The 23,986-nt window shown below is 40.3% G+C and overlaps 1 protein-coding gene across 5 annotated transcripts; it reads left to right on the top strand.

Moving 5' to 3' along the window:
• The first annotated feature begins 290 nt into the window (after nt 1-290).
• Nucleotides 291-23,986, top strand: MFSD1 (major facilitator superfamily domain containing 1). 5 transcript variants are annotated; one of them, XR_011854301.1, is made up of 17 exons: nt 291-557; nt 3,533-3,585; nt 4,824-4,936; nt 5,809-5,851; nt 6,202-6,269; nt 7,093-7,201; nt 8,198-8,300; nt 8,884-8,982; nt 9,155-9,266; nt 9,764-9,820; nt 9,914-10,070; nt 10,694-10,791; nt 10,893-11,005; nt 11,155-11,202; nt 12,464-12,524; nt 16,724-17,719; nt 17,780-21,169. XR_011854301.1 is itself a non-coding variant. In XM_072142920.1 (17 exons), exons 1-17 carry the CDS (start codon nt 404-406, stop codon nt 22,115-22,117), a joined length of 1,551 nt encoding a protein of 516 aa, XP_071999021.1. In that variant the 5' UTR covers nt 294-403; the 3' UTR covers nt 22,118-23,986. The 5 variants fall into 5 exon arrangements, 3 of the variants coding, with proteins under 3 accessions (XP_071999019.1, XP_071999021.1, XP_071999020.1); XR_011854302.1 differs by having other exon boundaries at nt 16,724-17,734; XM_072142920.1 differs by lacking the exons at nt 16,724-17,719; nt 17,780-21,169 and adding exons at nt 21,176-21,278; nt 22,058-23,986 and having other exon boundaries at nt 294-557.

Raw genomic sequence — 23,986 nt, 5'->3', positions numbered from 1 at the left:
GCACTGTGACTATTGGCTACTGTGTGGGGGACCATTACTATATTGACGACTATGAGAGGAATGTCACTATATTGGTTGCTGTGATAAGAAGGTGGAGGAGATGATAAAGCAGGAGCCTGTGTTGCCGCCTGCCCTGGTATCAGCCTATGTCGCGGTGTTTCCACTGTCCATGTGTCCATGCACCTCACATGCCAGTGACGTCCGGATTTATGAAACATGTAAGGTTTACCGACATGAAAATGACACAGATATCACAATCTCTGCGGTGCACTGTGCACTGTGAGCCTCCAGGGGGAGGAGCTACTTCTCATCACCCCGGTCTAGTCAAGCAGATGTCACGTGGAGCACTTCTCGTCATGTGACCACGGTAGGTCGCCCATCACGTGACTGTAGTTCGGGGAACATGGCGCTGGAAGACGAGCAGGAAGCTTTACTCCCCGGGAGCGGCGATGGTCTCCCCGGTAGTGCAGCCCAGCGGAAGATGCCGGCCATCTGTGACCCCAGCAGGTTCGCGCACCGGATCGTGGTGCTGATGCTCATGTGTTTCCTGGGCTTCGGTGAGTGACGTGTTGTGTGTGCACGGAGAGCGCCATTGTCTGCAGATCAGCTGCTAGTACTGGAGGGGAGTGTGAAGCAATGGCAGATAACAGTGTGTGCACACACCGCTCCCATTACTGATACATGGAGATACTGCCCCCACAGGTGCTGAGCTGGAGGGAACACAAGTCCCTCTGGGGCTGAGATGGGGGGTGGCTGGAGCCTTTCAGAAAATAAGAGGGGAGTCCAAGCAGCTCCCCCTCCCCCCAGCCTAGTGGTGTATTAGGAAGGCCCCTAGCTTGTTGCTCCTCTGAGGTGTCCTGCTGGGAGGTCCCTGCTGTGCTTATTGTGCATGTAGTATCCACAGCTACAGGTGGGATTTCTGGTTTTACAAGAGGAATTGGGGGAGGGGAGAGGAAGTGGTATTGTGAGGAATGTCCATTTGTTCTCAGGGACATCACAAGATAGCGGTGGATTATCAGGGATTCAGCAGCTGCTGACATAAGATGGAGAGCTGTATTTATCTGGATAGGTAGATAAGATCAGTTACGCCCCATTTATAGGGCCAATCTTCACACTGGCCAAAACTTTATAGGGGTTGTCCAGGATCAGAGAAACCCAGCCTCTCCTGTTCATTGTTTCTCTGCTACTACAGCTCAACTGAAGTTATGTCATCTCTGTTGCAATATCACAAGTAACCTGAGAACAGGTGTGGCGCTGTTTTTAGAGGAAAGCTTTATTTTTGGACTTTGGCTGTTCCTACATTTATTATTACAAGAAATAACAATGTATAAAATTAGGAGTAACCTTTTCTGATCATTAATTCGAAACTAAACCTTACACGCTGTGTTCACACGTTAAAGGTGTGAGTATCCTCCGTTTTATTTCTTCTTAGAAATCTAATCAGCTAAAAAAAAAGGTATAGACAGGAACAAGTTCTAAAAAAATAAATTGGGATTAAAAATGATTTCCCATATTCCTAAATAGTTCCTATTTATGTCTGCAATGTTAAAGATCAGTTTGCCACTTAACAGTGACACATAAACCCCACTGTGTCAGACGAACGCGTGCCCGTCGTACCCTAGCACGGCAGGCACACGTCGGCGCTGTGGAGACGATGAGGGGATGAGCGCCGCTCACTTCCACCCCTCTCCATAGAGAAACATGGGGCACGGCACTGTATTCCGGGGAAAGATTGTACATGTCCTATCATTCTCCCGGCCATGGAACGGTATGGTGCCATGCGTAGGTGGCACCGTACCGATCCATACTGCGCCTTGTGCCCATTGCCGGCCTATGGGGGACGTATATCCGACGTATCTACATCGGCCGTATATTTTTTTTAGATGTTAGATTAATGTTAGACACTCTGGACCCCCACCAACCAGCTATTCTCTAATGCTCAGCACAGGGAACTGCTGTATAGGCCTTCTCACTCCATTCAGAGCTGCTCTATGCACTGTAACCCTGCTCCACCATGTGCATTTGTGTAATCGGCTCAAACTGGCAAAGCACAGGTGCTAATGCGGGAAACCAGTAGTGATTGGCAAGCAGGGATCTGGCAAACCTCTGATCATGGCTGATGTGCAGGGAAATTGTATTTTGGTTGTTGCTATATAAATAAATACACTCTACTAGCTGGATTTCCAGAATCCAGACCCTGTCTCATACCGCACTGCAGGGAGACCCTACTTGTTATTAATATGAACCATAATGACCCATAGAATAAAGTTCACTTATCTTATTCTATGGGGCGATAATTAACGGAAATTAACCATTTGAAAAAAAACTAAAGCAAAAAACAAGAAATACTCACCTCTGCTCCTCATAGTCTTGATTCTGGAGCTGTCCTCCGCTATTCTTGACACACTGGGATCACTTAGAGAAGAAACTTATAATTAGCAGCATGGAGAGCAGAGAGAAGATGTCCAGTGCTCAGGGCTGCTAATTATGCACTGAAGAAGATGATATCATGGTAGAGGCATAAATTCACGCATGACGTGAGAAGGATGTGTGGGGGCGTGCATAATTAGCAGCATGGAGCGCCAGACATCTGGTCCCCGCACTCTGTGCTGCTAATTATAAGTTTCTTTTCTAGGTGATTCCGGCGGAAGACAGCGCTTGGGATAAGGATGAAGAGGAGCGCAGGTGAGTATTTCTAAGTTTTTTTTTTTTTTTTTCAAATGGTTGGTTTTCTTTAAAGGGCATCTACCACCAGGTTAAAAGACTGTATGCAAATGAGCTTGAGGGGCTCCATTAACTCTTATGGAACCCGTACCTCCTTAGGCTCATTTGCGTACAGTCGTTCATCTTGGTGGTAGATGTCCTTTACGGTTTGACTTACTCTATAGAGAAAAGTGTAAGCTTAGTTTACACATGGAATTATTGTGCCTTATGGTTAAAGGGGTGGTGTCCAGAATCATGAATTTTTCTACTATGGGTTCCTGGGTGTCTTAAAAAAAAGTGTCGTGGCTCATCACCAACAACCTTTGACAATATATAGTGGCTCAGCGATTACTTTATTATTATTATTATTATTATTATTATTGTACCTCAGGTGTCTGCAAATTGTAAAGCCATTGAGACGGTATCTGTGTGTAACATAACACTTCATTGTCAGTACCTGCTGGGAGGGATTCTTTTCCTGAGACTACTCCCTGCCTCTGATGTCTTGCGGAGAACAAAGTCTTAGTTCCAGCTGATTTCTGTAATATTCATGGTACACAATGGAAACATAACCTTTGACTCTAAGCTTTTTCTTTAGTTGACCATTTAGTAAATTCTGTTGAAGTAGTTGGGGCTCCAAGAAATTTCTCCAGCAGCGTTATATCCCAGCAATACACATTGACGCAAATATGATTACCTTATTAGATAATTCATTATTGATCGGTCATGTTCTCCTGAATGTTTATTTTGGGAGCAAAATCCATTGTGTGTACGCGATAACTATGGCTGTTTTGTAGTAAAGAGTGTCTCTTGTTCTTGTTCCCTTCAGGAAGTTATTTTTGTTACGACAACCCTTCAGCTTTGCAAACTCAGGTTCAGCTGGTAAGTGGAATAAAGGAAATACATGTGGACAGTGCATCCATGTTACTTCAATTCATATTTCATGTATTGTGGGATATTTATCATATGTTGGTGCACGAATTCCCTCCCCCTCCAGTGGCGCTGGGTACATAATAAGGCTCTGGCCTCCTGATGTATGCGGCGGGGCGGCTTTGCTACTGTACAAATTCACCACAGCCTGCAAACTTTCACACATGACAGTCTGCTGGCTGTGGCAAGATCCTGCCCTGCTTCCTCTCTGACGCCAGTTGTGCGCCACTTGATGGGCCACAAGGCATTGCTGTTGTTTGCCTCAAAACTTGTGTACAAGTTCTGATAAATCTCCCCCATAATCCGGGTGGTTTATGGGTAGAGATTATCAAACTCGATATCCATGTTCATGTTCAGCTGTCTTACCTGAATGTATTGCCAATCCGGCAAATGAATGCCCCAGCTACTAGCCATGGCTATGTAGATTGACTATTTGGCCACCAATCCGGCAATACGTCACCAACGTGGACATTAAGTCTGCTCATCTCTACTTATGAGATTTTAGAGCAAATGCAATTAGCACTCCTCTCTGTTGTGCTCGAGCATTTCATCAGTTTGTGTAGTCTGAGTTCCAAAATGATAGAAACGATTACTATAAATGTCTGTTTCTGTTTTTGGCAATTAAAGGAGTTTTTCACTGTACCTCATGTTTTTGTAACGTGTAGGCAGCAGGATATTAAGTGAAATGGCTGCAGATGGAGGGCCATGTGATTTATATCTGTCCATGGGCAATCTCCCTGCTTATTGTTCTTAGGTATATAAGATTACATGACCCTCCATCTGTGGCCATTTTATGGTCTGGGATGTCTGTCTGATGAAGTAAAAGATAGGAGGCTTCACTTTACATACAAGAAAGTGGTGCAGTAATTCTAATAGATGTATTGGGTAACTTAACTCATATTGTGCCCCCAACATTTATACAAACATTCAAAAACATGGTAAAGTGACCAACCCCTTTAAAGAGCTTTATTGGCTGCACATAATGTATTGTAGTAGTGTGTACTCCTGTAAACTACTGTGTGAATCTATATATAGAATTCCTTGGTTGCTACTGTTGCCACATAAAAGGTATGGATCCTGAATTTGACTTGTTTTTTTATTTTGGTTAAAAATTTGTATTATAGTTATAAAAAGTCATATTAAATAAATGCCTGCTATTGAACCTCAATTCTTTTTTTTCCGTCCTGTAGGACATGAAGGTGAACACAGCAGATTTCATGCAACTGTATGCCTTCTATTCCTGGCCAAACGTTGTCCTTTGCTTCTTTGGAGGTTTTCTCATTGACCGTGTGTTTGGAATTCGGTATGTCTGTATTGGATTCTCCAAGTTTATATAATTGTAGCTTTTAAATGTGTAGCTATAAGGCTATATTCACACTGGCCGGAGCCCCCCGCACCGTAGCACGACGGGCACACGGCGGCGCGGGGAGAGGAGGAGGAGGTGAGCACAGCTCACCCCCGCCCCTCTCCATAGCGATGTGTGGCCGCGGCACCGTATTACGGGAAAAGATAGGACAGGTCCTATCTTTTCCCGGGCTACCGAGCGGTACGGTGCCGCACGTGTGCTGCACCGTACCGCTACCGTAGGGCGCCGCGAGCCCATAGAAGTGTATGGGGGACGTATATCGGCCGCATATACGTCCCCCATACTGTAGTGTGAGTGCACTGTAAGGCTGTAAAGCTGGCATTTCTTTTACAGCTTGTACAAAAAAAAAGATACTTTGTTTCGCCATATTCTGACTCTAATAACTATTTCACACTTTAGCATAACGAGCTGTGTAAGGTGTCTTTTTTTGTGGGATGTGATGACTTTTGCATGTCGAAAGTTTTTTGGACTGTACGGCCATTTGATCACTTTTTATTTAACCTTGCAAAATGGTGAAAAAGTGGCAATTCGAACATTTGGGCTCAATATCCGTTACAGGGAATATCAGATTGTGAAACAGGACCTACCAAACACTGGTGTGAACTTAGCCCAACACAATGTGCATGATTCCAGGGTTTTCATAGGGGAATTTAAGTTTAAATGGGTTTGTATCTATCTATTCACTGGCTTATAGAAACTTGTAATTTATTACTTGAGCAGTGAAATTGATGTATTATTAGAAGGATACTGTGATGCATTACAATGTTTTAATTCTTATTTAAATGAAATGTCTTTTCTTTTACGTACAGGTTGGGGACCATCATATTTAGCCTGTTTGTCTGTGCAGGACAGGTAAGCCACAATATACCATTGTTACCACTGGCACTGACTTCCGTGTTAGATCCTGGTCATAAGCGATCCATTATGATTTATTGATCCTTTTGCTTCACTACACATTATCTGTGGCAAGAGAAACGTGGAATAATGTAGAAAACTGAGCCTGTAAAATTGTGTTGTCCTCTTAAGAATTCATTTATTTATACACTGTGTATATTTATTAAGGAATTTTGAGTCCCTTCATCTGGCCCCTGACCATATATTCGATATGTGACAATGATGTCTGTATATTGGTTTTAAAAAGTCTGTAAAGGATCGCTTTTACTCCAATAACTACATTGTCTAAGTCTTACTTTACTTTTCAGGTAATATTTGCAACAGGTGCCCTATTTAACGCTTTCTGGCTGATGGAGGCAGGTCGCTTGGTATTTGGGTGAGATGATTTATTTTTAGAATTTTTATTGCTCAAATCATGTTAAAAAATAAAAAACAAACAATTCATACACTCAGATCAATACAGAATTACATCTGGACCTCCGAATTGATGCATTTTCTCATCATTCCTTTCTCCTAATGTGATACATCCTTTCACGTGAGAATGAGAAGCCGTACAAAACATCGGCTCTTGCGCTGGTGGGCACAGGCCTTCCATACATTACATTCATAATGTGATACTGTGATGCCCATGCAGTCTCTGGGTTTTAATGATGGCACATATATTAAACCTGCTGTCACTGGCCCCAAACCATGTTTAAACCCTTTTCATTTTATTGGAAATAGAATATTACAGCATGAACAGTGTTGTAAAGTGTGAGCTATTTTATACAGTAGTTTCAGTTGAATTAGTATTGAAAATAATTATTCTCCATCTTGGGCTGAAATCACACATACAGTTAAAAGAAATGTAAAAATCAAGCATGAAAAACCAGTGTAACAGCCTTTGAAGTATAATTTTAAGTAAGGAGGCCATGGATAACAAATATAAGATGGATTTTGTTGTTTTGTTCCTTAGTTCCTAATAAGGTAGATTCAGTGTCCTTTTTTAAATAAAACTTTTAATGCCCCTAAACTTAATAAAAATGCTCTCGTATATACATTCAAATTTCCTTGAGGCTAGTTTCCTCTTTCGAATCCACTCCTGCCCGTGGCTCAAAAGTAGCACATGTGACTCCAGCCATATCCTGGGAAATGATTATTCATCTGTTATAAAGCAGTTTTCTGAGAAGCTCAATGCTCATATCAAGTGTTTCTTATAGGATTGGTGGAGAATCGCTTGCTGTTGCACAGAATACGTATGCAGTAAGTTGGTTCAAAGGAAAGGAGTTGAACCTGGTGTTTGGATTGCAGCTCAGTATGGCCAGAGTGGTGAGTTCCATTCTTTTAGGTTATTTTTACAAAATCTTTACCTCCCAATTTGCCAGAATGTGGAAGTCATAACGGCGTGTGGGTCAGGGGACCAGGGACGGTTATCCTAACTGTAGTCACTAAAAACACATAATAAAATGACATTTAGATGATTAGAAAAACATTTAAGTGACCCATTTTCCATTCACATGGCAGAGAGATAAGGAGAAGTTGCCAAAGCTTCTAGTCACTCACCTCCTTACAGACCTAGATAGTATTTCACTGGATAATAATTCAGCTCTTTAAGATGAATTCTACCATTAAAATAAGTCTGTAAGGACCTATGTACTTCAGATAACTTTCAGATGCAGTGGCTACTACAGAGGAAGAGGGCAGAGAACATGATATCCTACAATATTTATTTATTACATAAAATCTTGGTGTAAAAAGTTCCACTTTTAGGGAACCTGTCACCGGGTTTTACCCTACAAATTTACTGATCCCCTCCATGGATTCTAAATGCTCTCTTTTATGTGAAATCTCATATATTTACCTATAAAAAAAAATCTCACCCAAAGTCAGGGAAAAATATGTTTCTTCTCATCCCATTTTCACATGAGAATGAGTCAAGTCAAGTTGTAGCAGAGCGTACCTTCAGAAGCCCTTATCATTGCTTCTATAGTACCTGTCAACAAGCTTTTTGTGTCATATTAAAGTTAAGTATCTCATAGATCATATCCCATCAAGCTTACGATACTGCAAGCTACAGAACTAGACATACAGACGGTTAAAAAATAAGCGAGAACTGGATCTTTATCTGTAGTTTGCATTTCCCGCTATGGTTTTAGCTGTCTATATATCTATAGCTCAGAAAGATTTTATATAAAATAGGGAGTTCTGGAAAGAACATTTGATATCCTAGCAGAGGGGGCTAGTAGTTTAGTGGGGTAAAACTTGGCGACGGTTTCTCTTTTTAACTTGTCATTTTCTAATGTGTTTTTTTTGTCTGTGTTTTAGGGCAGCACTGTAAACATGAATGTCATGGGACTGGTCTACCAGTGGATAAAGGATGCTATGGGCTCAGCTGGTTACACAACACTAGGTGTAACCCTCATGATCGGTAAATCTTTTTCCTTTAAAATGACACATCATATGTATTTTTATAATGTACTAAATGAAAATGAATAAAAATTTTTCAGTTGAAAAAAAAAAAATGACACATCATACAGATTGGGTTTCTATTTTTTTTTTCCTTAAATGTTTTATACGAGTATATGAATGTTAACAAGTTTTCTGGTGTTACTGTAGCCTTAACTATTATGCACATACTGTAGACGTCAATGAATCCATACACCTTGTTGCATTTTCTTTGCTCTTATGGCAAAGTACGGCACTTCAGACTTGGCAATCCTGTAATAAAAGAAGTCATGGAAACCTATTAAATTGGTCATCTTTTAAGAAAAACTACCTATGCATATTGTATATGGGATGCTATAACTTTGTAGTTGGTTCTCTATTCAGTCTTCTTCTGGTCTTTGGTTTACATTGTAGCTTTATCTTTAAAGCCAGTTATCAGATAATCTGTTTCTGGATTATCAGATGCTGGATTAAAGGACTTAATCAGACTTTATAGTTTATAAGATTTATGTAGGTAGTGATGCACGATTTGATTTGGGTCCTAACATGTTGTTTCTTCGATGCAGGTGCGGTCACTTGTCTGTTTTCACTGACCTGTGCCCTAGTACTTGGTTATCTGGATAAGCGAGCAGAGAAAATTCTCAACAAAGAACAAGGAAAAACTGGTAGGAATTTATTCCTTCTGTGTTAGTATATTCACAGCATACGTCTTAAGTCACCTGATTAGTGTCTATGAGTGTGCAGTCCTGGTGCAAGTGGTGAGCAAGATATGTCTGTACTGTCCCTGTTGGGATTCTGATTGACCCCATTGTAAGATGTGTTTTTTTTTCCCCCTAGGTGAAGTCATTAAGCTGACTGACGTCAAGGACTTTTCTCTCAGCCTGTGGTTGATATTTTTAATTTGTGTTTGCTATTATGTTGCCATCTTCCCTTTTATTGGCCTTGGCAAGTAAGTATTTGTTATATATGCACAGTTTATTTGAGCATATGTCAGATACATTTTGCTTTTCTAGTGGGGGTTATATATATATATTTAGAAGTGTAATGTAATACAATTCAACCCCCAGGGTTATTCACTGACCTCCCTGAGCCCTGATGAATGTGTCTTCTTGTAATACTGGAATCTCCCGAATTGTTCGGGTGTTTTTATGTTAAGGATGAACACCAATGGCTAATGGAACCCAAAGCTAAATGTCCCCTAATTGGCACCCTCGCAAAACGGGAGACATTAAGCTAGTTGTCCCATAGTCATTGGTGTCCCTTTGGACACTGTTCCTATCCTACATGCAATGGATGAATGTTTTAAGCCAAATTTAACGTGGTATTTCCAGTTTTTATATTTTGTTACCTGCTCAGTAGTTTCTAATCTTGCCGTGACTTCATCTTTTTTAACATCTATTTGTCTATTTTGATGGTATTAATATGTTACCAATTATGGTTCCCTAGGGTTTTCTTTATTGAAAAATTCAAATTTTCGGCAGCACAAGCTGGAGCCATAAACAGGTACGTTTGTACTTTTAGATAAAGGGTCACCTGGTGTTTGTAAGAAACAAATCAACAAGTGGATTACACATCTTTTGTGTTCTTGACTTTCAGTGTGGTTTATATAATCTCTGCCCCTCTCTCGCCTGTATTTGGTTTCATGGTTGACCGAATCGGGAAGAACATTATTTGGGTTATGTGCGCCGTGGTGACTACTCTTACTGCTCATCTCATGTTGGCTTTTACTTTGTGGAATCCTTGGATTGCTATGGTAAGTTTGGATACAATTCACCTTATAGCACTTTGTCCTACCTTACATATGCCTAGTGCTCCCATTCTAAAGCTTTCTGCACCAGTATCCATAACCTCTGCAAAGAGTTTGTATATTCTCTCCCTGTTTGTGTGGGTTTCCTCCAGGTCATCCGGTTTCCTCCCACACTCCAAAACATACTGATAGGTTTATTAGATTGTGAGCCCTATTGGGGACAGGGACTGATTTGGCAAGCTCTGTGCAACGCTTTGTAATCTGTGTGCACTATATAAATGGAGGAATTCTTATTCTTATTATCTTGGTTTCTGTATCTTGCAACTTAGGCCATGTCTCCTTTTGGCAAAGCCACTCCCCATTTCCAGATAGACCACACTCCTTTTCATACTAAAGAGAAGTCTCTTAAAAGTCGTTAATCACTTAGAAACTATAGTTCAAAACATGTTGCACATCTTCTGTGGCGCAAATTCCCATTTATATGGTTTTTATTGTGACCTGTACATTTTACATCATTTGATGCTTCTCTGTTTTATACCTGTACCTGCTGCTGTAACCACTCGGCCACATGTATCTATGAAAGTGAATACAGAACTTTTAGTAATGTGGACTTCTCTTTCATACTACAGAGTTTATTGGGCGTCTCATATTCTCTTCTGGCTTGTGCCTTGTGGCCTATGGTTGCTTTTGTGGTCCCTGAGCATCAACTGGGTACTGCATATGGATTGTAAGTAGAATTCCTGTAGATAATTATTTTATAAGTGAATATAAAAAGTGAAAAACCAGCATTAATGGGACTTTGTGTATATGCTTTTATTCCCCTCACAGTATGCAGTCTATCCAGAATCTGGGACTCGCCATTATTGCTATTCTTGCTGGTGTCATTTTGGATTCCCGAGGATATCTGTTCTTAGAAGTCTTCTTCAGTGCCTGCATTTGCAGTAAGACTTTAGCCTATTACATAGTATTAAGGTTAAATCCTCTTACCTGTAGCTGTTGCAATAGAACCATAAATCCTTGTTATTATGAATCACAATTTTTTGTATGTATTTTAGCGATGGTGGTCTCACTGTTTCTTTTCCTTTTGCAGTGGCCATTGTAGCTGTTGTCATGTTGTATTTTTTGAACCACCTTAGAGGTAAGTTTCAGATCTGTAAAACTGTAAGTAACACTATATTATGAGATTCTTTCTTTACATCTCGCAACATCAAGAATGATTTAATTTGAATTAAAAATTCCCAGGTAGGCGCTAATTTCTCACACATATGTACAGTGTGTGCAGACAAACACACACATTTTGTGCTTTTACACACTGCTCTATCAGATTTTTCAGGGCATGGCCAAAAATAAGACAAATTGGAACACAAATTGCGAGCTTAAATTAAGCCAACTTATTGAAAATGCAATATTAGACAGTTTAATTGTACAACAAATTATTATTAATTTTTTTTTGCCATCAATGTGTGTGTTTTTGTGTAGGGCTGTGTGTATGTGTATATGCACAAAGCACTGGTTACAAAAATTAATAGCCAGCTGCTAGCCTAAGACCTCAACACATCCCATCTAATCCAAAGTTGCAAAAACGCAGCATATAAATCTTCTCACATTGCTTTTAGCTAAAAGAAATGAACTTTGTAAGATAACCTGGCACCCTGGCAGGTGTAGCAGCAAGTCCAGAGGATGTGTGTCCATGTGAGGCAGTGTTTCTCTCAGCTCGTCTCCTTTCAACTTCCTCTTCCACTCCTCCTTTCGGCAGAGGATGAGGAAGAAGGACATGCTGGAAAATGTGAGATTTGTCGCACAGTGACTTGCATGAATAACACACACCCTTTACTGCCCCTTCTGGCAAGGTAGGCTTAAAAAGTAAATTTTATGTTGATAGGAACTATACACTTTTTTTTAGCTTAAAACCGTGTGAGAATACTTAGTATATTGCTATGGGAACCTGTTATTAGGTTTATTGGTGGAAATCTGGTGGCTTCTTTTAAGCTACTGGAAAAAGAAAGTGGTCAGGGAACTCTGGCACTATTAGATTCCCCTGACTTCACACTACAAGGCACTGAGTCCCCTTTTATTGCACTAGCAAGTGCAATAAAAGGGGAGTCGCTAAAGTTCTAAACCACCTTATTATTGAGCTAATACATTGATGGTAGCATACCAAAAGGTGGATACACCGAAACGTCACATCCTTGAAATAAAGATCACCCTGAATTAATTCACAAACTGGAGTGCTGCTGCCATTCCTGAATTTATCACTGGATCCTTTTGCCACGGATACACAGATTTTGCACCCAGACAATCAGGTTGTGCTGCCCTGGACTCTCTTTTTCTATATATATATACACCTTTTGTGCATTGCCTTCAGATTCAAGTTTTCACACACATCATCTTCATCCTAGGTGGGGACCTAAATCTGTCTTCATGGGAAAGGGAAAAACGCCAGAAACAAGCCGCCATTGAGTAAGTTCTGACACTCTGAATAGATACTACTTCCCCATCCTCCATTGTATAATTAAACAGATGTGTAGATTTCTGATATGCTTTGTGTATCAGTTCCTTACACTTACAGTATCTCTGCAGAATTAGAGGAAAATAGCCAAATTATACTTCCTGAGCCTGAAAGTGTGTTCATTTCAAGAAGCAATGAGAACAACACTTTATGATTTTAAAAATGATACAAGGAACTGTTGCACAAAGTACTGCAGTCTATCATTGTAGCTTAGTGCAGTTTATATGGGACATCATTGGTAGTCATTCTGTGACTTATTCAGCAGGGAATGCATTTGTTTTGAAATTATACCTCTATAAATATGATCACATGTAATGTGAATAGGGAATAAGTGGAATGGAACTTATAATACACTGAGAGACACTACAACAATTATTGTCTGTACCAATAAGCTGCTATAGTGCTTAGATGCATGGTTGCCGCCTGCTGTTTGCTGCTGCTTTATGTGCTTCCTAACAGCCGCCTCTGCTTTGTGCTATGGGGGTAGTACAGTAGCTGACTATATCGCCTGCATTGTGCTAAAAATTCTTAGCATTTCCACTATGTCTGAACATGGCCTTGGTGATAACACAGATTTCTTATGGATTATAGACTATATATGTTGATGATGTTTTGAAAACTCCATGGCCATGTACAGAAAAATATGGTGTGAAATTCTCACTACATGTCAGATATGCGACAAAACCTGCTTGTGGTACACATTGTAATATCTGTGATGGAAGATCTCGGCTTGTTTAGATGTTTATTTTCTGCTATCGCCTTTCCTATTTTAACAGTAGATTATCAATAAAAGAGGTTTTCTGGCAATAATATTTAAAGTAAAAATATGCAGAGCCTGGGGTTAGGCTTATGAAGCCTATTCATACCTTTAATGGTTTCCTTAACCCCTCCTAGTCTGCAGATTAATCAGCGGAGGGTGCAGTTGATGTAATCCGCTCCTTCCTTCCCAGCCCTGGTGCATTAGGTACCCATCATGTGAGCAGGCACAGGGCAGCACTTTCATGCCCCTAGCTCCAGGCCACTGACACAGTGCTAGGAGGAGCTGGCTGATTCTCCTTGTCTTGTTTAGCTCACCCAGCATTTCTATACCGCAGGTGATGTACCCATCTGTTTATAGAGCCAGAATATTTATATATATTACACATATATTATATATATGACACCACCAGAAGTGACAAAATTTGCTGCCTGAGAAGAGACATTGCTGATGTAAAGAGTCACGTTATGTACCTGGAAAACCTCTTTTTGAACAATGTTGTGGTTCTGTATAAATGGTGATTGATTTATTCCTCCACTATGTACCAAAGTCCGTATTATACTACCTTGATCTTGAATATACCATCAAAAGCTCCCATTGGAAGCCACTCCCATATATGATATAAGCCCCATTTATCAGAATGCTCAAATGCAGTACGAATCACAAGAAATGGGAATATCAGGTATTCTATCTATTCTTGCACATGTGACCGCTTAGACCACAGTACATATACATGAGCACCTATGTTGTGGCTGGGACTGGAAGTGAAGAGGACAATGAAACAGAACAGAGTAAGTGTACCAACTATGGAGTTTTGGTTAGCATGAAAAATCCATTTAAAATCTGTTTTGTATTGGGTTTTACTTATATTTTATATAATTTTTAAAGTTTCCAAGTCACACTACAGAAATCTTGCAGTTTTCACACTGTCTGGCATCACTGTTCTATAGAGATGACCATTCTCTATACCAATAATCCCATTTTCACAGACCGGATTCTAATAGGGGGTAATAACTAATAGTGCTCTAAAGACTATAGGTCCATGAAAAAAAATTAATACAAGAAATTAGAAAAGGATGGAACTCTGTACTAATCCAAACCAACACTGTAAAACCAGAACCATGAGCCCAAGTAACGATGCAAATGATCAGACCATTGACAATAGGTGGTGGTTACAGCTCACCTGTTTGTAAGAAAATTATAAGGGATACGTTACCTACTTTTTACTTTTTTTTTTCATTTTAAGTTTTCACCCATTTTGTAAGAGAAAACCTACAAAAATTTAGCGGGAAAAATACATAGAAAATACAATAGAAATCATTGCATTTACAAATGATTTTAGTGGAGAATGTTCATCTCACTTTAGGCCACAGGAGGGCAGTATTCAATCTCAAATGAATATTGAGACCTTAGTGATTGAGAAATACAGACATAAAGATAGAAAAGCTCACTCTTTCTCTGTCCCCATGTCCCTCTTTAGTTTAAATATTTGTATGTATCTAAATATTTTAGTAGAAAAGAACAGTTCTGTCAATGAAATTCCCATGTTCTGCAGTTGTGGAGTCGTTGAGGACCCTCATAGTTTGTGCTATGGTAGTAATGACTCTCCTAACCTTGCTTTGCCAGTAAGCGCTTTGCATTTTGTGCTTGGCTTGTTTGCTCTTGCACTTTTGTGTGATTTACAAACTGTGTGCGACTATAGTTCCCCTCTGTGTGTCGTATCTGGTTGCCTTTGTGTCCCGGTTTCTGTCCTGCTGTTTATCAACACTACTTAAAGTGGGTCGGATAACTCTCCTGACATGTTCAATTATGGACTACAAAAACACCAATTCTGGATCAACTTTTCTTCTAATTCAGTGTTGTGTAGTGCCGCCCCTCTGTTAATACTCATGGTAATACTTTAGCATACATGAGTTGTTACCGGTTAGTCTTATAATGTAACAGCTAATGGTGTCAGACTCTGCTGCTTATGTCCAGTTAATATTGTAACCACCATGATCCAGCCTTGGTTTTATATGGTGAATACAAGTACATGTCAGGAGAAGGGATGGGACCTCTTTAAAGTGTTGTCTGTTTTTGACAAGACACTTGTGCGGGCAGCGCTGACATCCTCACAATGCAGGGTTCTTACCTGTCTTCCTGTACTGTAGGAAGTTGAGCTTTAGAAGGTCCCATGATCTCTGTGAAGTCTAATCTGCAGAATAGGAATCCTTGATCAATATTGGGTTTGTGCAGCTTTTGATGCAGTTTATTTGCCAAATTCAGTCAGAAAATGTTTTATATTTTATTTTTTTTCCACCAAATATTTCCAGCCTTTACCAAGGATTTAATCTGGACTTGGCAGGAGTGACAGAAACATGTAGTAACTCTCTGTTCCAGTATTATGACAGTGTTCTGTCATAATACTGAAAGTGTTCACAGATTGGGATGACTGTAGAAAAGACTGCCGGAAGGAATAGGACCTACACTAGAATTTTCCCCTTGGGCAGATCAAACGCAGGTCCATGAAGGCCACAGGCGTGTGCATAAGCCCATAGAAAAGCATTTCTCCATCTGCCATCCATTGAGTCAACAGATGCCACACGGACCAATTATATGTTTGTGTGCATGTAGCCTAGAATTCCTGCAAAACAACACCACCAATGATGGGAGTCCAGGACATTCAGGACACGTCAGAAGGTCCGAATAAGCGCTTAAACATGATCTATCAGACATGTGTAAAACAAGCTTATTTAACAGAACCTGCCTAATACCTCATAGGGGTGGTTACCACTCACACAGGGATCATCTGACCTATTGGGTCTGCGCCCTGTCATCAGTATAGATCAACTAGATCACGCATCTATATCCATAAGATGTTCTATTGTTGAACACATGGGGGGAGACTTATCAGAAATCTTTTAGCAGAACTGTTCTAGTTGCTCACTTTATGAAATAAAAGCTGAGCTTTGATTGGCTTCCATGGGTAACTAGAACAATTTAACCCCAGAGACTTATGATAAATCTCCCCCATAATGTGTATTTTTCATTGTTATCCAGGCATATGCCTGTGGGCCAGAACAGAGAGGTGAGTGTGTAGCCGCTTCCATGGTGAATGCCATTACTTTTCAAGAGCCTGGTAAGGATATAAAGGTGTGCCTGCATATGTTTCCAAGAGCATCACCAAATGCAAATCTTCTGACAGACTCCCTTTTATATGGTTTGGCAGATATAAAAGTACTTCACACCAAAAAACTACATCAAAAGTCGTGCAAATGCTCACAACTTTGGGCTCCAACGCTGCTTGTGTCTGTAACGTATTGACTGCATAAGGGGATGTTCCGTATACCTTTTGGTTCTGTATATAGAGTTTCCACTCCTTTTATTGTAACATGTTGTAATAATCTTTTGCAGAAAAGAAACTGAATAACACAATATCATCTTCCTGTATGCTGGAAGCGGTCAGCAAGCTGTCCACACGGAGAGCCTTAGCGTCTTCTCAGCTTGCTGCAGATAGTCAGATCAACATTACGTGTGTGTCTATAAACTAACCGCCTTCTAGATGAAGGACACCTTATTATAGGCCATAATGGTCATCCAGGACTGGGCATTAGTCTCATGGTACTCAGTATGGTCTGCGTCATTCTTCTGCAATAATACGGGTCCATGCATTTTATACAAGCTCTTACTTCTCTCCTTATAGCACTTCATGTCTGGATGCAAAGATCTGTTTGCTACATTTTTTTTAAGTTCCTATTTTATTGGGTCTGCCATATGGGATTATAGAAGCAGATCTACTGGTTCTCATGACTGAAGTTCTCATGAAGCCTACATGTTGTGATTTGTTGCTCTCATACAGTCGTGAGCAGAACCTTTTTATGTCTTCCTGCACTTTATTTAAATGTTTTTACATGAATAGAATCTGGTATGTTACACACCACAGTCCATGCTGGTAAATGATGTCTGGGATGCCAGTGGATAGCGTGGGTTGGCATAGCTAGTTGTATTACTTACCAGCTGACTCTGAAGTGGTGGAGCAGGAGAGGGCTAGTGGCCCAGTCATGGTACTAGTCAGTCAGTCTAAATTTGTTGAAAATGTTACTGTCGGACGACATCCGGCATCTGCAGTTAAAGGGATTATTCAGAGTTGAAAAACATGTTGACTTTCTTCCAAAAATGGCTCCTCTCCTGACCATGGGTACTACCTGGTATTGCAACTAAGCTCCATTGATTTAAATAAAGCTCGGCTGTAATACCAGCACAAACCATGGTCAGGTGTGGCGCTGTTTTGGAGCAAAGCAGCCATGTTTTAACTGCTGGACAACCACTTTAAATCAGATTGTCAGTGAGGTAGCCTCCAGTGAGGTAGCCTCCAGTGAGGTAGCCTCCAGTGAGGTAGCCTCCAGTGAGGTAGCCTCCAGTGAGGTAGCCTCCAGTGAGGTAGCCTCCAGTGAGGTAGCCTCCAGTGAGGTAGCCTGTGCACATTTTAGATTCCGCTTCCTCTTATTGAGCCATTACTGGTACCTGGTACCAGTACCTACTATATCTATTAGGCCTCATGCACACGAACAGATGTTTGCCCACGCAAGCATCCAGCACTATTTCCCCCCCCCCCCCCCCCTTCAGTAGGAATACCAGCAGACGGTGCCCCAATTTGGCAAAATATAGGACATGTCCTATAGTTTTCCCTGCACGGTCACCCTAAGGTGAGACTGTGCTCACCTCACTGTCACTGGGTGCCCTAAACAACTATTGGGATCGTGATCCACCCGCAAGTTGTGCGGCTGGATCATTGTACCCATGATGTTCCTGTGCATAAGGCCTTAATCCTATGTTTCAGCACACTTTATAAAATGTTTACCTAAGTTTGTGTCAGAGTGCATGTGCAGGTTATTGCTGAATCCTACGCCACTGCGGACCTGATTTCCATTGTGGTGCATTGGAATTACTAAGAGGCTGGAACCATTTAGTAAATCCAGTGTTTTCAGCACCTGCGGAGGTATTTATTAAGATTAGTACACAATGGGTCACATTTACTTACAGGGTCACCGTAGTTCACAGAAAGTGAATTGTCCGACTATAATGCACCGTGCGGCAAATTCACTAAAATCATGCGCCCCAAAGTCATGATTGTGTCGCTTCCCCGCTCAGGTCCGCTCATCTTTTTAGTGGCGCATCTAAGTGCTTGGGCTTGCGACACAATTTAAAAGTTAAATCCCACGCTCAGTTCGAATCAGTTGGATCGTCCAACGGAACCCCCCCACATTGTGTTGCATGGAAGCCAGCGCAGCTGCACAACAAAAAGGGTCGTGTGTGCCACAATTCCAGCGCACAAACTTATTAAATACCTGTGCAAGCGGTTTTTTGACCCGAAAAAGATGCACAGTCCGACAAAAGTGCGCACGCGACCCTTAGTAAATGAGCCCCTATGCGTAATTTTTAATTTAACACCCCCCCCCCCACCCTTATTAAGGGCAGAATTCTGCTGTGTTTTGCTTTTGCTCCCATTATCTCACACATTGTTAGTATGCATGTGTCGTGTCCTTGTTGTACGACAACCTTTATTTCTTTGGTGGCTTTTGCTCTTTTCCCTTATTTTAAAAGCCAAGTCTTTTATGTAAATTGATTCTTAAAATATGGAGGTTTATAGGAAAAAGCTTGAAACTGTACCAGTCAGCTAGCAAATAATGATGGATATCCAGGGATGTTGGAACAGTCAGCCTCACCATATTTCACTCAGTGTCATCAAGTGAAACATATTGAAGCACATTTACTTACCCGGTCCTGCGCGTTCCCCGATCCGGAGCTCTGCCGCGATTCACTTACATTGTGCGCCCGATATCCTGCATGTGTCGCTTCCCCACTTAGTTCCGCCGGAGTTCACCTTCTTCTTCCCGGTGGATGTTAGTCGCATGAAAGCCGCGATCTCCGAAAAGTCAGAAAACCCGATGGAAATGCGGCCGCGGGACCCTTAGTAAATAAGCCCCATTGTGGTGGATTATGTGGTTCCTCATAACACATGGCTACTCTACTAAACATTTCTCTTTTCCAGTGATTCCTCCCATCACTCCTTAGCAGCTTGTTCTGCTTTTTAGATATTTTCTTTTGCTTTAAATGTTAATTATTTTTTACCACTTCGACGAAAAAAACCTTTTAAAGGGAAATTCACCATTCATGCCTATGATTGCATGATTAAAGAGTTACTCCACATTTTGAGGTACTTAGAATATATATTCATTAATATGAGTTCACGTTGGCAGCATAGACAATGCAAAAATGGAGTAACATCCTTTTAAAGAGAAATGATTAGAATATTCCTGCTACCCTGAAATAAGGAGCATTAGTTACAAACATGTGCCCATGTTACAAAGGACTCCCTTATGCTATGAAACATGGGGGTGGAAGTGATTCTTGAGATTATTTTGTGTTTTTGTCAGGAATGTATTATAGGTAGATGATTAATATCGGTTGGTGGTTGTCTGGTAACTAGCGCCCTCACCCAGCATTCAGTTGAACGCTGTGAATTCTCTAGGTACATTGTATATTGGCTGTGATTAGCCCTTTTTAACTTGAATACTACTGAACTAGCCAGGGCACCAATGGATGATGGAGGGAGTAGCTTCTTCTGCGACTGCTTCTTATAGCAGATCGGTGGTGGTACATGTTATGCCTTTCTAATACGGATTACCTACCCTAAAGATTGGTGATCCAAAATAAAGTCCTGTAACACAACTTTTTTTACTCCAGAAAACTAATTGGTGAATTTGTTACTTGGTGAATTCCCTCAAATACTTTTTTTTTTTTTAATGGAGATTGCCATATAAAGGGAACCTGTCAGCGTCCTAGTGGACCTCTGATATGAGCTTGGTCTGTGGACCCAGTTAAAAAACAAGCATTTACGCTTGCCCAGATGTGAGTGTGATAAGGCACATTGGACTCACATCCTGATCTGCCTCTTGCGATGCTTCAAAAGAGTCGACACAATGCCCTGTTTCATTGCATATGTACAGTCCCTACGGCAGCTTAATTTGCCACAAGAGCTCAGGACTGAGGTTCGTATAAATGTTTGTCTTTTTTTAATGCAGTCACGGACAGGAATCATACAGGGGGATTTGGGACACTAAACCACCAAGCTTGTGAGTGGTTAAATGTCCCAAGTGGAGTCAACATGTTCCCTTTATACAGTTTCCAGTGATATACTTTGCATTATTTCACAAGCAGAGGTACAGTAATTTTTATGCTTTACTACCACTGTATCGCTTCTTACTCAAGTAGTTAGATTTCCTATCTTATTGATTTGTTTCATCTTGAAAACCCATAATCTTCTTCTTTTCCTCTGTGGAAACTCAGGAAAGATCTCTTACCTACTTACATTTGATTTGTAGAATTTGGTGTTTTTATCTTCATGGTTTAATTGTTTCTCTATAGAGTAATTATTTTCCATAATGAAAATGCACTTTCTTAAAAAAAACAAAAATACTGTTCAAATAAAATTTTTATTAAAGACTTTGTTTGCAGTGTCATTTTTATGAGAAATCTGGAACAATTACTATGTTTGTTATATTATCAATTTCTCTTGCACTATATATAGATATAGAGATATACAGATGAGAAATTAATGTAGTGTCAAGTGCTTGGAATTATAATTCTACTAGATATCACAAAATGTCATATTGAAGGGCATTTTTTAGGTTAGGTGTTTCATTCTGTAGAGTAGAACAACACTCAGAAACCATTTATGTATAGGAATGAAGAAAATAATATGAAATCTATCAAAAAAGCAAGGTATTTGCACATTTCTTCATTCTTTTTGTAATTAAAACCATTGAATTAACAGAATTACTTTAACGGTATCTCCACTTACAGGGCGGAAAAGGCGCGACTACGAAGGCAAAGCTCACAAAGTCGGATCCGTCCATTAAGCGCATTTGCACTACGGGTTAGATACCTCTCCAAGTTGGGAGCACCGGTACGTGTGATAATTATCCCAGGTTTTCTTTGCTAATCTAGTGGCTTAGTGGAATTTCATGTATTTTTGAAGGTGTAAGTTGGAAGGATTCCCATACTAATGTAAAAAAACAGCCTAAGGTTATGTTCCCATCTCGTTTTTACGTGTACACTAGGAATGTTCCTGTTTTACTTGCAGACCCCCTTTTGTCCTCTGTGTGTTCAGTATACACTGACATATAGTAGGAAATACAGGATGAAAAAGGGTAGTAGACAACCGTATGTTATTTCATCCTGCTCACTGATGTAATTAAGTTGTACATTTAACGGAGCCCATAATAGCTTATAAGAGACGAAGGCCACTATAGTGCCTCCATCTCCAGCTTCTGCTAATCATAGACCTTGGATGTGCCTCCTTTATGTAACAGTCCGTATATGGAAAGGAGACACCCTGAACATCAGCTATTGCTTCGTGCAATTTGTTTGCTCCTCCTACTGCAGATAGTGAGGGAGGAGCTAAGCAAAAAGTGTTTCCCATTTGTACGCCTATGCAGTGAGATACTTTGCAGCCATTTGTCGTCCGTATAGGTCAAGAATCCACCTGATGTTTACTCACAGCAGATGTGAAAAACAAGATATAAATATCATTCATGACTCAATATTCTAATGTTATTTACACCTAACAGTCCACTCTCATAATAGATAAATTAGAAATAATTTTATGTGGTCATGAATGCGTATGCATCGTATAGATGATTGACCTACATGTATTATATAATTTCTTCATCTTTTCTCTTGCAGCTCCCGGAGCATTACTGCAGCCACCTGTCCTCTTTGGCCCACAGAAGTGTCTTAAAATAAATTTGTACCAAATTTTGATTCTGGTGGTTGGCGGTGTTATAAAATGTGCCAAATGTTTGAAGATGCTGCTTTTACTTAGGTCATGGAGATATAACTTGTGTATCAAAGATTTCAATGTTTATGCTGTTTGGACAGGGTATTGACTTTTAACCTACCTGAATTTTCGGAAGATGTGCCTTGTTGGTGATCGGAGGGGAGGGGGGGGGTCATCAAAAACAACAAGCAATATAACGGATCATTGTTTTGAATCAATATTGTGCCATATAGTGAAGCCATATAGTGACTGGTTGGTAAGGATTCGCATATGGTGAACTTTTTACATGCACAGTCCTTTGTTGTTATGGGGTGTAGGCTGCTGGCAGTGGCTTATTGTCATTCACACCTTCATCAATCCCCCTAGTGCTCATATTCCAGTTTTGACAATGATCACTTGCCTAGGAATTATCATCTTGCAGGACAATTATTTCATTACTTCTCAGGAAATGCCATTCATGCTGCTCCAAGTGTTTTGTGCCTTTGTTTATTGTTACCCCATGTCATTGCACTATTATCCTAATTCACTAAAAGAAAAAGAATATATAAAGTCATATGGTCCACAAGGAGCCTTTGATATGTCCTTACGGGAGAGGGAAACTGGTTGGAGGTTTCTGGGTAAGACTTTGAAAACTGTAAACAAATGAGCAGAAAGGAGTCACAAGGGCAGAGATGTCCCTTCCTGTATTACCAATTTGGTTGTTGATGACTTGTCCGCAGGACACCTCTAGGGTCCGCTGACCCACTTCCCATAGACAGGCTGAATGGAAGTTTGCCTGCATACAAAACCCTTCTCTATTCAGGTCTATAGTTGAAGCTATATGCTCCTACCAGTTCTGGTTGGAAAAACTACTTTAATTGATTTCCCATAGTCCATGTATATCATCAAATATGTACATTAAAGATTTGGAGGGTCTGCTACATTTGACTCTACCCCTGTAACTCCTTAGATCATTTGTATGCAGAGTTCAAAGTTCAATGCTGAATATCCCAGAATATAGAATGACATTATTGTGATCATGTCCCTACATGACAGGTTTTGGAGGTCTATTGGACCAAAACCCTCATGATGGGTTCCTTTTATGCAGCTTAATTAACATAACCTTGCCTCCTCCTCTTTTGGCCTTGTGCTGCCTCCTGTTTGGCAGACATCGTGTTATATGCTTTTCAGAGCAGGTCACAGCCCTTAAGCAGCATTGAATGTGAAGTGGACCATCCCTGTAAACCACAAAAGCCATGTGATCTACACTAAAGCACGAAGCTTCATGACCAGTGTTGTGTTACTTTTTTATGGGGTTTTATAGTTGAATAGCACCTTTTGTGTTAAAAGTATTATATTTTGTAAGAATAATCTGTGATTTACCTCTTGACTGTGTACAAATCTTATAAAACAAGCAACAGAATATACCATTTATATTTACACAAGAACCTGTGTGTTCAGAAAAATTGCTGTGAAATTTTTTTTTTTTTAATTTTCCTTCTTTTCCTTTTACAATTTATTTGAATATAAGCAAATATGCTGTACTTTCCTATGTTGTCTACACAAATTATACATACAGTGAGTAGTATGAAAAAAGCATCACATAACCACCAGGACTATTGGCTCTAGACTTGCATTGAGTGAGTGTAACTTGCATTACACTGTATTTTTTGCCTGTACGGATGCTTAACTAGGGTGCCCTTGGATATGCTGCATTCATGTCGGACCTCAGAACCTCAACCTTGACAAATCCAAAAACATACATTGTGTTATCTTTAGTTTACCTGGTGTTTCTGTGTTTAATTTGTAACTGAAACCACTTTATTCACAACTGTTTAATTTGTATGTGTGAATGT

Source organism: Engystomops pustulosus, chromosome 3 (assembly GCF_040894005.1).
Source record: "Engystomops pustulosus chromosome 3, aEngPut4.maternal, whole genome shotgun sequence".
NCBI classification, from domain to species: domain Eukaryota; kingdom Metazoa; phylum Chordata; class Amphibia; order Anura; family Leptodactylidae; genus Engystomops; species Engystomops pustulosus.
Note: the sequence above shows the minus strand (reverse complement) of the source record. Positions and strands in the feature narration are given on the sequence as shown.

Coding starts and splice junctions, on each gene's coding strand:
- MFSD1 (XM_072142920.1), top strand. CDS start 404: ATGGCGCTGGAAGACGAGCAGGAAGCTTTACTCCCCGGGAGCGGCGAT. Junction 5,852..6,201: donor TGTTTGTCTGTGCAGGACAG/GTAAGCCACAAT, acceptor TTTACTTTTCAG/GTAATATTTGCAACAGGTGC. Junction 8,983..9,154: donor CAAAGAACAAGGAAAAACTG/GTAGGAATTTAT, acceptor TTTTCCCCCTAG/GTGAAGTCATTAAGCTGACT.